This window comes from Ctenopharyngodon idella, chromosome 16 (assembly GCF_019924925.1).
Source record: "Ctenopharyngodon idella isolate HZGC_01 chromosome 16, HZGC01, whole genome shotgun sequence".
NCBI classification, from domain to species: domain Eukaryota; kingdom Metazoa; phylum Chordata; class Actinopteri; order Cypriniformes; family Xenocyprididae; genus Ctenopharyngodon; species Ctenopharyngodon idella.
In genome coordinates, this window is record NC_067235.1 from 29,191,367 (window position 1) to 29,205,010 (window position 13,644).

Genomic DNA, 13,644 nt, shown 5'->3' on the forward strand with positions numbered 1-13,644 from the left:
AGTAAATCAAAAAAATAGTAAATAAGTTGTTATTAATCGTTTTCTGTCACTTGCAATTTTTAATTTTCACAGAAGTAAATGTATTTATTTATATATTTATACAGAATATTTAAATATTTACCAGAAGTATTATTCAAATTAAAAGACTAAATTTTCCTCGATGTCATTTTTCATCTTGTAAAAATATCGTTCACGGAAACGGCGTCGTCACGTGGTACATGCTGCTTTTCTAAGCTTTGTAACATGATTGACCAAACAAGGTCGTTTGTTGAAGACAGGCGTTTTAAAAAATATCTTAAAATTCGTTTTTACAAGTCAGTTTTCCATTTTTTTTGTATCAGAAATAAATAAATTTAAAATTAAAAGATGAATGATTATGCTTCTTAGCAAGCAGAAATCGTGCTGAGACTTCGATGCGGTTCAAAGGAGGATTGGGCTTTTTGAGCCACCATGCGCCCACTAGAGGCATAAAGTTAAGTCTCTCATTGGATTCAGCGTTTACTCCTCATGAAAGGATATTAGTTTACGAGATACGAACAAATAAACGAAGTTATTTAGTCCCTTTTCAATGGATTCCTACGCATTTCTGTAATGTTTGCGCGGTTGTTGTGGCGATCACGTGTTTCGTGAGGTTGGCACGCGTGTTTTTATCATGGAGATTCTGGGCAGCACTTTTGATGATTCTGTGTTTGAGCAGTCACGGAACAGAGTCTCAGCTGCTCTGCCCACATACGAGCCCAAACTCTGCGAACCTCTGGTGGGTAACACACTGAACACTTACAAGAAACTACTGATACTATGGTACAGGAAATGGCACATATATACCCCGCTATTTATGTATGCTACTTCCACCGCAAGGCATTACTATTACGGTATATACATCGAAATGTACTGTGGTATTTTCGTGAGAATTTTGGTCGGTGATAGTTCACCACATTAAAGATGTGCTGATGTTATTTCAACGTACTATATAACATTGGTTATAATTATATATGATTTATGATGATAATTATCATATAACGTATAATTATGCAGGTATTTCTTCGGGTTTCACACGGTCATGGAAAACCTGGGTGGGAATGCTAGGAAATTTCTAGAGAATATATATTTCAGAAATTAAATAACTTCTGGCAGGTCACATTTTTCTTTATTTTATCTTATCTAGTGGTTTTGTGCAGATGTAAATGTCGAGGATGCATTAGAAGAACAAAAAAGCCTCAAGTTTCGAGGTGATCTGGCCTACAGGAGGAAACAGTATCAGGTATAAAGAGCTGAATTCAACATTTACTCTCTCTATTATCTGATTCAAAAGCTCATTTGTCAGTTGTGTGAATGACAGGTGGCTCTGGATGAGTATGTGTCCTGCCTCTCTCTGGTACCTGCTGGAAACACATCAGTGAAGAGAGATGTGCTAGAAGGGATCGCACGATGCTGCTGTCATCTGGGGGAAAAAGAAGAGGCTCTAAAAGCCTGCGAGAGACTGGTAAATATATTAAATCACTAATTCCAACTTTTGTTTATCCTCTTGCTGATTTACTGTGTTTTATTTACAGAGGACAGAAGTATCCAACACCTGTCACCTCACCTGCGTCCTTCAGCTGGAATTGAGTATTCATGATCACTACAGGGAGCTGGCAAACAGCATCTCCAGCCTGCAGCAGCTGTGCTGCCTTCATCCGTATCATCCATGGCACTGGCTGAATCTGGCCATGAGCTTCCAGAGACTCCTGGAGTCTGATAGCTGTCCTGAGAGATCCAGCACTGAGGAAGAACACGAAAAGCAGCAGGGGACAAATAACATTTTAGCACTAAAGACCATCATGTGCTTGATTAGAACAAGGTATGTCAACCACAAGAGAACCGGCCATTTATTTATTGACTTTGATGTTAACAGATGAATTAAGTGCTGAGTTTGTTCATCTTGTGATTTTCGTCAGGCTGCTAATTGAAATCCTGCAGATTCAGCAGTTCTCATTCGTGCTGGAGAACAGCCAGAGGGCCCTACAAGACATTGAGGAAGCTTTACATACTCTGCAGCCAACGGAGAAGATGATTCAAACAATCTCTGAGGTCAAACAACAATAAACAGTTTAATAGAGAGGGAAATATATATAGTTACATCTGAAAAAGTTAGGACACCCTATTGAATTCCATGGTTTTCCATATCAGGACATAAAATTCATTTGGTCCTTTGGCAGGTCTTAAAATTTGGAAAATAAAACCTCAAATGAAGAATATCACACCATGTCATTATTAATTTAACAAAAACTAGGCCAAAATGAAAAAGCCATGGGTGACAAACTAAGGACACCCTTGTTGTTCCTTAGGAATTAAGAGGGTAAGTAACGGTCAGGCACTGCTAATCAAATTCCTCTGAATCAATCATCAGCAAGTGTGAACACCTCTATAAAAGCTGAGGTTCTGGCAGTTTGCTGGTCTGCAGCCTTCAGGTGTCTGTTAACACAATACCAAAGAGTAAAGACATCAGCAATGAATGATCTTAGAGAAGCAAATTTTATTCACAAGTGGAAGACATTCAAAACCGACACCAATCTTCCCAGGAGTGGACATCCCAGCAAATTCACCCTAAGTTCAGACCGTGTAATGCTCAAAGAAATTGCAGACTCTACAGGCCTCAGTTAACATGTTAAATGATAAAGTTCATGACTGTACAACAAACACCTCATACCAAAAGTCAAGCATGCTGGTGGAGGGGTGATGATTTTGGGCTTGTTTTGTAGCCACAGGCCCTGGCCATCTCACAGTCATTGCATCGACCATGTACTCCTCTGTATACCAAAGTATTCTAGAGTCAAATGTGAGGCCATCCATCCAACACCTAAAGCTTGGCCAAAATTGGGTCATGCAACTGGACAGTGATCTGAAACTACAACAGAATCTACCACAGAATGGCTGAAAAAGAAAAGAATCAAGGTGTTGCAGTGGCCCAGTGAAGTCCAGTCCTCATTCTGACTGAAAAGGAGTGGCAAGAGCTGTGCATAGACAAATGCCCACAAACCTCAATCATAGATGCAAACTCCTCACCTTTCAGTGATAGGTCACCTATGGGATTTGCATAGATCCAGTTCCCCCTTACCTGTTTGCATCCCTGCTCAATAAACTGGAGCAACATTGTAAAGAAGAGCGGGCCAAAATTCCTCCAGAATGATGTGAGAGACTGATAAAGTCATACAGAAAATGATTACTTCAAGTTATTGCTGCTAAAATTGGATCTACAAGCTACTGAATAATTGGGTGTCCTTAGATTGTCACCCATGGTTTTTCCATCTTGGTTTTTCCATTTTTGTTAAATAAATAATGACATGGTGTGATATGTCATGTGTTGTCGTTCATCTGATGTTTTATTTTCCAAATTTTAAGACCTGCCAAGGACCAGGTGTTTTTTTTTTTTTTTAATTATGTCCTGATATGGAAAACCATGGAATTTAATAGAGTTACTGTGTATATAAATTTTAGTCTAATTAATTGAAAATTAATAGCACATCAAATTTGGCTGAGAAATTACCCCCAAAAGATCATTTAAAGTCATTATTGTGTAAATGAGAAAAGCATCATAGACATAACAAAAAGTAGCTTTAGAAAGGGTTTTTTTTTTTTTTTTTTTTTTTTGATTCAACATAAAATACAACACAAGCCAGTTTATTCTCTATATTTATACATATCAGAATTACACATCTCTCACACAACACCCTAAAATCTTTGTTTTAAAAAGCCACGATCTCACATTACAAACTAATTTGATTGTTTCTGATCAATAACTAGGTGATGGCAGAAGACCTCAATCCGGAGAAGATGAGGGAGGAAAGCCAAGATGGAGAGAGTTTATCAGGCCTTTATATTAAAGACTTTGATGACAGGTGGTGGAACAAACTCCACACTAAATTGCAGGAGGAGACGGCAGCTTGATCCATACACAGAAAGCTGAAGGAGACATAAGAATGATATGGATATTGTAATTGTACTTTTTTAAATGAATATTTTATTGGAGTTACATGCTTTTACTGTTACAAAGCAGAATAAAGTTGAACTTTTTAAAATAAATAAAGTTGCTACATCTGCTAATTCATGCAATAAGCACATGCATCACATTGTTTACAAAAATTAAGCATTGCAATAACCTGCTCTAGCACCAGTGGGAAGCTTCAGGTTGATCTTCAGCTTCATCTGTTGATGTGTTTCCCCTGTATTGGGCGCCAGGTTTGGCTTCTCATATAATCTTTGAAGAGGGGGGTCTGACAAGCAGTGGGATGATGGATCGAGTTCCTCCGTGGAAGCCATTGAGATCTTTGTGGTCCAGTGGTGACACTTGGATAGCTGGTCTGCCTGACCAGGACAGGACGAGTCGGGAAACTCGGGTTACCTGGCTTATGAGGTTTCTGTTGGTGGTCAGCAGTGTTTCCGGGAATTCCTGCTGGCCATATCGGGATCTGGAGTTTCTTGAAGGGTAGGTGGAGATCAGCAGGATTTGATGTTTGCCAGGTATATCCTGGCACTGGGTTAGAAAGTGCGTAGAGTCTGCGAAACTCCAGGTCAAAAGGTTTAACACCGCTGCCTTTGAAGAGTACGGACAAGCTTCTGTGAACCTGCCAGGACAGCCAGGTGAGACTGTGACAGGGTTAAAGAGGCATCAGTGAAAGAACTCACAACCAAGAGATCAAAGGTGAAGTTTCTGCATCACTAGCAGCACCAAATGGAGAAGCAACTGATAAAAATGCCTTGGCTCAACCCAAGTTTGAGGTGGGGTTACGTGCTACAATGGCAGATGTTGTGAGTGTCTGAAATATGTCTGAAAATGATTATTGTTGCAATTGTGTTTGATGTTGCTTGTGGTGCAGAAATTGACCACGTCTGGTTGTAAATATGTAAATCTAAATGCTTGATTGGAAAGTAAAGAGCTGCTACTCAAAAGAATCTTTTATCAGAACTTTAGCTTAAAATTAATATGTATAAGCGCAAATGTGTATGTCACAAATGAATGGTCACCATATAAGTTTGCTCATACTTTTTTTTTTTTTTTTTGGACAAATGCAAGTACAAATATTCCTGTATTATGTATTCTCTCAATTATAAAAATAAAAAAACAGCATGCAATTATAACTAAGATTAAAGTTGCAAACTAAATGAGAATAGCATGTCACACTTCCATCACTACTTGAAACATTATATCATCTCCCCCTTGAAGAATGTCAAATTTCAGTACTGACTAAATATGTGTTTGTTTAGATGGTAGCCTACCTGTACGTGCCGACCAGTACTTTTGTGCAGTCCACAATGATGAACTTCTCTTTCATCTGTCCAGTGAACTTTCTGCCCGATTTGGCACAATAAGTCTCACCTTGAACACTACGAATGGACATTCTCTGTATGAAGAGATGAAGACAAACATAAGCACACTGGCCATAAATATAATGAATTCATCCACTTTTGTTTCTTTTCACAGAACTGACAAAAATGTTGCATATATTTTCAAATAATAACATTTTGTAGCATATCCACAGGCAAAAGCTGCAAAATATCTTTAATGTAAAAGGCTCTGACTAGAATAGAATAACTTACACTAAGGTGTGACTTGTTGATTTTTACATTTTCACACATGTCCTGAAACAGCTGTAAATTGGTGTGGTCCAGAAGGAGATAGACGTACACATTGCGCTTTCTTGTCGCCTCCAGTATGTCACAGAAAATCTCCACATCGCTGAATGTGTCCATAACTATCGCCAAAACCTTTGATGAGTGTAATTTAGGGAGCAAATGTTACATTGCAATAGTGTGTTTTCAGACTGTTGCATATTAAAAATGCCAGGCACTTTCCATAAATAGGATTTATTTTTTCTTTTTCAACAAATTAAAAGAGGTGCTTAAGCTTAAGAAAATTTTGATATCAGCTTCAGAACTTCAAGGGTTCAAACAACTATTTAAAAAAAAAAAAAAAATTATCATCAAAACATGGGACAAATACATTTTAAAAGTCTTATTTGTGTTCATTGTGCAATTTTTTACCAATAAACAATCATCAAGATTAGTTAATTATTCACCCTCATGTCGCTCCAAAACCATAAGACTTTTGTTCATCTTCGGAACACAAATGAAGATATTTTTGATGAAATCTGAGAGTTTTCTGTCCCTCCACTGACAGCTACACAACTACCACTTTCAAGCCCCAGAAAGGTAGTAAATACATCATTAAAGTAATCCATGTGACTCCAGTGGTTTAACCTCAATTTTATGAAGCGACGTGAGTGCTTTGTTTGCGCAAAAAACATAATTGACCACTTTATTTTCAAAATAATATTAAATTCCAACATTGATTCACGCAACAACGACTGCTTGTGCTCTCGTAAACACATGTTGGAGATTAATATTTTGGAAATAAAGTGGTCAATTATATTTTTTTTGCGCAAACAAAGTACTCGCGTCACTTCCTAAAATTGAGGTTAAACCACTGGAGTCACATGAATTACTTTTATGATGTCTTTACTACATTTCTGGGGCTTGAAAGTGGTAGTTGTGGCTGTAAATGGATAGACAGAAAGCTCTCAGATTTCATTTAAAAGCTCTTCATTTGTGTTCCAAAGATAAACGAAAGTCTTACATGAAGGTGAGAAAATAATGACAGAATTTTCATTGTTGTGTGAACTAACCCTTTAATAAAGACATTAATATGATGGAGAATAGTTGCACAACAAACATGGAAACAAAAAACATGCAATTCGTGCATTTCCAAGGTGTGGGACACCAAAGTGTACCATATTCATGGAAAGTGCTGTTTGTAATTGCAGTGTGCGTCCTTCTTGCGTCACAAAATTATTATTTGAAACAATAATGGCAGTATACAGTCCAAAAATGTCACTATCAAATGACAGCTTCTTACTGTAGTTGCTTGCCTGATGAGTTCCCGCAGCAGGTCTTTCATGGAAGAGGATTTCACTGACTGGAAGAACACTTCCACACTAGGAATGCCTTGCAGATGGTAACTCCAGTCAGCCACCGGCCAGCCGTAGTCCAGAACTGGAGGTTCACTCTCTGTGACTGCAGGAAAATATGTCTCAGAAGAAACTGATGGAGAACTGGACATCTCTTCATCTCTGTCTGCCTCGTCATCGTCAGTGAGAGGCTTTTTAATGTTGTTTAAGATATATGTTTTCTCCTCCGCAGACAGAAAGTTTGCCTCATTCTCTTTGATCAGCACTTCCTGGTATCCATCAAGCCCTTTGTCCAGGAGAGCATCCATAGCCAGTCGTGTGCTTTCATTGTGACTCAGATCCACTGAAGACCCCTGAGCGTTTGGGTTTCTCATCTCCTGAACTCTTCTTCTCATTTTTCCCATCAGCTTTGGCTTCAGGTAGCACTGCACAGACAATCCATTACTTTCAAGGTTCATGTTGATCACATACGACTCCTCATCTGACAGGTGACTGGTTGACTCTTCCTCATTCAGCTTTACTTTTTAATCATCATTTGTGCTTCACAAAGCCAAACGTTTATCCATTCAGGTGATCCTCAAGGTGATCATCAAATGTTCACAAATTATTCTGTGAGGTATTCATGCACTGTGCGTCTTTTCATCAGGCATTTCACAGCACAATGAGCATTTCTGAACCAATTTGTCATATTTTCATGATCGGCGAGTTTAAATGTGAACATTAGTACTGCCCTAAGGCTTTGGGTAAGTAGTTTGTGGCTCCTCCTCAGATTAAAGAGAGTAAGTAGCTGCGTTCACAGACGGCTTCACCCACAGGCATCGGTGGGTGGGGTTGTGTGGTTAACAGGTGAGGTGTTGAGTGAATAATGACACTGAAGTTCCCGTGTTTTCCACCACAGAAATGAAATGGCATGAGTGGCAGGGATGGAGATACGGCTGTCAGATTCAGTTCTCCCATGCTTCACTAGAGGAACCAATAGACCTGTTCTTGTTGACACACCTTGCTTAATGTAAGTGCATAATGGCTTTCTAGATAGAGCACTTTTGGTTATTTGGTCATTTAAAAAGTCATACTAAACCCTAAACCCTAAGTATAAAACTTCAGCATACATTTTCTCACACCTTTTGTGCTACATAAATAAATGATCCCTCTAACTGTTTTGCTTATTGAAGAAAGAGGCATTATTACTTGTGATCAGATTTGCAGTTACAAAATGGGCAAAAGAAACCCAAGACATATCTACAGACCAGAATATCCCAGAGACAGGTTTTACATGGGCTTTTACATTTTACAAGCTTTACAAACCTGCAGATTTTCAATAAACAGGGAAGAAAAAGTCCCATTCAATATCATAGCTTGCAAAAAGCAATATTTACAGTTGCATTTGCAAATCTGGTTGTGTGCAGGATTTTGTCCAAAACAAAATGTAAATATATGTATTTAAAATATAAGCCTTAAGAAAAGAACTCAGGAAGATATATGATTAGCCTGAAAATAATAATAACCAGCACATGCAAAAAATACTTTAGATGCTTTCTGATATGCTACATCTGAATAGGGTGGTTCTCATATAGGGTTGAAAATATGTTTGGAGAGTGACGAGTAGTTAAACAAACAGAAAAATCCTAATAAAACATGCTTGAGCATGGGAATATATTGTTCTTTTTTAATCTTTAATTTTTTAAAGAACTAATTATTTACATGAATTTGCAAGAGTCCGATCTTTTCCAGAAAACATCTCCGTCCAGTTGCTTTGATACATATCTGGCAAGAGCGACTTTCTTATGACTTGGAAAGGCTAAATTCAATGTCTCTTTTAGCTTGGGTAAGTCCAAGGTTTCTGGATGGTGAGCAGACACCAGAAACAAGCTCTTCTGGAGACCCAGTTTACCCAAGACTCCCTCAGCCCATTGCCTCACCTCTGCGACAGACTTTTCGTCAATCAAGTCCGCCATGGAAACCACCAGGTAACACTCTTTCCCCAAGGAGGACGCTTGTTGCAACAACTGTATGGCTCCCAATCTAAGCCTTAAAGGAGATACCAGTATGTATACATCACACAAAGCAAGCACAGATGCTACGCGTTGAGCTTCAGAAGAGCTGGACGCAGAGGAAAGGCTGTTAAGATCACTTATTTTTCCAAGCCCAGGAAGGTCCCAAAGACGGACGTTGGGGAACTCAGGGTAGGGATACTTCATAGCCTCTTTGGTGATTTCAATGACACCAGTTGAGGCAGCTCGTTCATCATCATTCTCCAGGCCCAAGAGGGCATTGACAAGGCTGGAGCTGCCACAGCCCGTCTCACCCAGCACACCGATATCCAGACGGAAGTGATCGAGAGCTGTAAGGATTGCCTGAAGCTTGGAGGGATTGTCCGTGACATCTCTCGGCTGTGAGAGCTTGGAGATCTGGTCAAGATCATCCTGGTTTATCTTCCTGGACTTCAAAGCAGTAGAAACCACAAAACTGACAAACAAATGTAATGAATTTGTTAGATAAATGTAGACACCTCCTGTCCTGGTTAGGCAGACCAGGAGAATTGGTTGGATGTAAATATTCATGAACAATGAATTTTTATGCTAGTTAAGGCAGTTTTATGGCAGTTAGTGCTTGTTTACAATAAAAGTAAGCTAGTGTACCAACAGATTTCCTAATGAATCTGGTTGAGCGAGGTAACTAGCTAATTAAACAAGTTAATCAGCCTAGTAAGGACACAAGCACCAGCAGCCCATGTTGGAGACACATGTCCTGATTTTGCAGAGTTAGATGCATTCCTGGATCAACATATTTTGTTGATCCTGGAACAACAGTCCTGTCCAAAAACCCATAAGTTATCCCTAAAATCAGAGGGAAATGATAGATGGATAACACTGGTGTAGAAGCACCTAACTCCGGTTGTAAGCCTAAACTTGACAAACTGTAAACTTGTCCCTCAAATCTGATTGGATGATTAGAATGTTGTTCCAGGATCAACAAATATGAAACATGTTGCACTTGGTGAAATCAGGTTCTGCGTTGGAGACCTTTTTCTTTGTTAGTCCTAGAACAACATTTCTAACAATTAATCAGATTTTAGAGTTAGGTTTAGGGCTAACATTAGGGTTAGGGCAGGGATGGGCAAACTCTGTCCTGGAGGGCCACTACCCTGCAGAGTTTAGCTCGAACCCTGATAAAAACGTACCTGCCTGTAGCCTTCTTGTAATCCTGAAGGCATTGATTAGCTGGTTCAGGTGTGTTTGATTAGGTTTGGAGCTAAACTCTGCAGGGCAGTGGCCCTCCAGGACCGAGTTTGCCCATCCCTGGGTTAGGGGCTTGTATACCACTATCTTTTACTTCTAATTTAAGTGTGATGACGAATGTCCAGTCCTGCTCTTGGAAAGTTTATCTCCAGCACTAACTAATCACACCTGAACCAGCTAATCAAGAGATGTATCTGAATTTGTCAAGGACATTTGCATTGAGGTTTCATAGTATTTTAAAATGGCACCAGGACCTCTACTAGAAACTTTCAGGCAGGTGTATTGAAGCAGGTTGAAGCTTAACTCTGCAGTACATCTGCCTTTCAGGAGCAGAACTGGACACCCCTGGATTAAGTTAATGTTTGGATTGTTTGGTTTGGATTACTGGTAGGGCTTAATGGAGTTATAATTTAGGGAGCTGTAATTTATTTTTTGACAGGATTGTTATTCCAGGACCAACAAAACATCATTGTTTCTAGAACAACATTCCAGACAACCAATTAGATTTTATGGTTAGGTTTAGGGCTAATGTTAGAGTTAATGTCACCATTCTTATCCTATCTTCTACCTCTAGTTTAAGGGTTGGATTATGGATAGGTTTGAATTAGAATTTATCTTTTTGACAGGATTTTTGTTCCAGGACCAAAAAAACATGTTGACCCCGGAACTCAGTGTAACCAGCAATGGATCAGTGAGATTTAAATGGAAATCTATTTTTGTCACATGACAATATCAAACATTTCAAAGTTGACTTACTGTGTGTCATCAGTCAGTAATTTAGGAACCCGAAGTTCCTTTGTAATCGCCACCAGGAACTGACTAAAAGCTTTCTTCTGAAGCTCAGGCAGGGCTTCAGCAAACACCTTGGCAATATCCTTCATCTTCACTAACTCTGGATCTTGGGAGGTGTCAGAAGGACTATCTGTTGAATCAGCCATCTCTCCAAATGCTTCTTTACTTCTCTTCTGCAACTCCAGTTTGCGAGCTCTCATTCGTTCCCAGGCACAGGTCATGCATGGCCCTGTAGGCTTCTCCTCTACCACATCCCAGTCCCGCTCAGCTTGAACCAGAAAAAAAGACTGATCTCTGTCATGCAGTTCCATTTTGAGCCACATGTGGTCCTCCTTGTGCTGTTCTGTAGTGAGAACCACCAGAACATCGTAGCATGTGGAGTCATACTGCTGGTTGGTCTGCTTAATAATGGAATTTGAAGACGGGTGGCCCTGCACGATCCATACACGAACATTTGGGATTTGACGGTGTAAAATCACAGAGTCGAAATCAGGATTGCCACTCCCTATATATTCTGTATGATCCAATATCCGAACAGATTTCTTCCTGCTGCTCTGGTGATTAGTATTTAACTTAGACTTAATGCTATGCTCCTCATCTACACTTTCACCTTCTTCCCAGTCTTCTGCTTCTTCCTCATCTGTTTCTTCTTCCTCATCATCTTCATCATCAGTTTCCCATTCCTCCTCTTCAATTTCCTTATCCGGCCCACAGATTGCAGAAGCCAAATGAGCGTTAGCCTCCTGGGTTCCTCCGGTCACAGCTATATCTAAAGGGAAACGCTCAAACAGTTGTAGAGCTGCCACCAGTCTATTTTCAAATCCAGGTGCCCTGAAGGAAAACCTCCATGGGGCAAGCAAATATTTAACTTTTTCATTTGGAAGTTTTTCTTCCATCTTCAATTTTACCCTGAAACAAACCAAAAAAAAACACATTTGATGATATAGCTTACATTAGCTACACTTTGTACCTACTGCTACTGCTAATGAATGCAGGCCTAATGAATGAATTTGACAAATAGTGTTCACAGATGAATATGGTCAACAGAACATAATACTGTATTCAACTCTCACCTGATCTCGAACAATAAAAGAGCTGCAAAAGTGCGTCCTCAGTCCTTAAGTCCTCATGGATGAGTGTGTTATCAGGACAGTCAGCTGCGCTTAAGTCAACACTTTGACAAGGTTTCAAGGCGACATAGTAAACAGTTCTCAGGGCGTTTAAGTTTGTTAAAGCATCTTGGTATACTTAACTCCAATTAACCCATTTAGTCCCACAGTTTCTCCACATAAGTTTGTGAAATTCTGACTGAATTTTCTGTTTGATACCCAGCATATACAGACCAAAGTTTCAGGAGAGGTAGAATTCACAACCCCACCACAGAATTTCAAGACTTTATAACTCTAAACATTATATTTCACCTCTAAAGCTAAATATTAACTAGATTTTTACAATTTGTATGGAAAGTGTGAGTGGTGCTTGTCCATGCAAAAGTTGCCACCATAATACTAATGTTTTAATGCTAATGCAACTATTTTTAACCACATTCCTAAAAAGTGTTTTGAACATGTTAGCACATTGTTAGCCAGACGTAGGTGATTTAAGTGTTTAAGTATGTTGTTATGAAGTTCTGAATTGTTGCTCACTGGCCCAAGTCAAACGAGACCATTATCAAGTCTTAATCATGCTTTGGTCCATTAGATGTCCTTTGTTTGTTCAAAGCTAAGTATGAGATATATATATAATAAGTATAATAGTTACAGTGATGCTTACCTTAGTCAGTACTATTAAAGGAACACTCCACTTTTTTTGAAAATAGGCTCATTTTCCATCTCCATCGAGTTAAACAGTTGAGTTCTACCGTTTTTGAATCCATTCAGCCGATCTCCGGGTCTGGCGGTACCACTTTTAGCATAGCTTAGCATAGTTCATTGAATCGGATTAGACCGTTAGCATCTCGTTAAAAAATGACCAAAGAGTTTCAATATTTTTCCTATTTAAAACTTGACTCTTCTGTAGTTACATCGTGTACTAAGGCCGACGGAAAATGAAAAGTTGTGATTTTCTAGGCCGATATGGCTAGGAGCTATACTCTCATTCTGGTGTAATAATCAAGGAACTTTGCTGCCGTATCATGGCTGCAGCAGGCTGAATGATATTACGCGGTGTCTGTGACCCCCTGCTTGCACAGGGAGTGTGCCTTGCAACCATGGAGACATTTGTGAGAGACGCTGCGTAATATCATTGCGCTTGCTGCAGCCATGGTACGGCAGCAAAGTTCCTTGATCATTACGCCGGAATGACAGTATAGTTCCTAGTCATATCGGCCTAGAAAATCGCAACTTTTCATTTTCCGTTGGTCTTAGTACACGATGTAACTACAGAAGAGTCAAGTTTTAAATAGGAAAAACATTGAAACATTTTTGAGCGAGATGCTAACGGTCTAATCAGATTCAATGAACTATGCTAAGCTATGCTAAAAGTGGTACCGCCAGACCCGGAGATCGGCTGAATGGATTCGAAAACGGTAAAACTCAGCTGTTTAACTTTCAAAAAAAGTGGAGTGTTCCTTTAATGAAAAGAAAAATAGTGTCATTTACTGTATGAATGCATATTATATGCTGATGTATATGATGTGAGAGGTGTGAGTATCCAGCAGGGGTCAGCAT

At 39.3% G+C, this 13,644-nt stretch overlaps 3 protein-coding genes across 4 annotated transcripts; 1 reads left to right on the plus strand and 2 right to left on the minus strand.

Moving 5' to 3' along the window:
- The first annotated feature begins 195 nt into the window (after positions 1–195).
- Positions 196–4,066, plus strand: zgc:101716 (uncharacterized protein LOC492784 homolog). The gene is made up of 6 exons (XM_051865652.1): positions 196–757; positions 1,166–1,261; positions 1,340–1,483; positions 1,554–1,840; positions 1,938–2,070; positions 3,784–4,066. The coding sequence occupies exons 1-6, from the start codon at positions 653–655 to the stop codon at positions 3,925–3,927; spliced, it is 909 nt and encodes a 302-aa protein (XP_051721612.1). The 5' UTR covers positions 196–652; the 3' UTR covers positions 3,928–4,066.
- A 105-nt stretch (positions 4,067–4,171) lies between these two features.
- Positions 4,172–7,402, minus strand: LOC127497286 (protein FAM83A). The gene is made up of 4 exons (XM_051865651.1): positions 6,893–7,402; positions 5,578–5,745; positions 5,257–5,381; positions 4,172–4,626 (listed from the first exon to the last, which is right to left on the minus strand). The coding sequence occupies exons 1-4, from the start codon at positions 7,400–7,402 to the stop codon at positions 4,182–4,184; spliced, it is 1,248 nt and encodes a 415-aa protein (XP_051721611.1). The 3' UTR covers positions 4,172–4,181.
- A 1,236-nt stretch (positions 7,403–8,638) lies between these two features.
- Positions 8,639–12,794, minus strand: zmp:0000000951 (uncharacterized). Of its 2 annotated transcripts, XM_051865649.1 has the most exons (3): positions 12,049–12,794; positions 10,940–11,884; positions 8,639–9,410 (listed from the first exon to the last, which is right to left on the minus strand). In XM_051865649.1, exons 2-3 carry the CDS (start codon positions 11,869–11,871, stop codon positions 8,642–8,644), a joined length of 1,701 nt encoding a protein of 566 aa, XP_051721609.1. In that variant the 5' UTR covers positions 11,872–11,884; positions 12,049–12,794; the 3' UTR covers positions 8,639–8,641. The 2 variants fall into 2 exon arrangements, with proteins under 2 accessions (XP_051721609.1, XP_051721608.1); XM_051865648.1 differs by having other exon boundaries at positions 10,940–12,794.
- Positions 12,795–13,644: the final 850 nt, after the last annotated feature.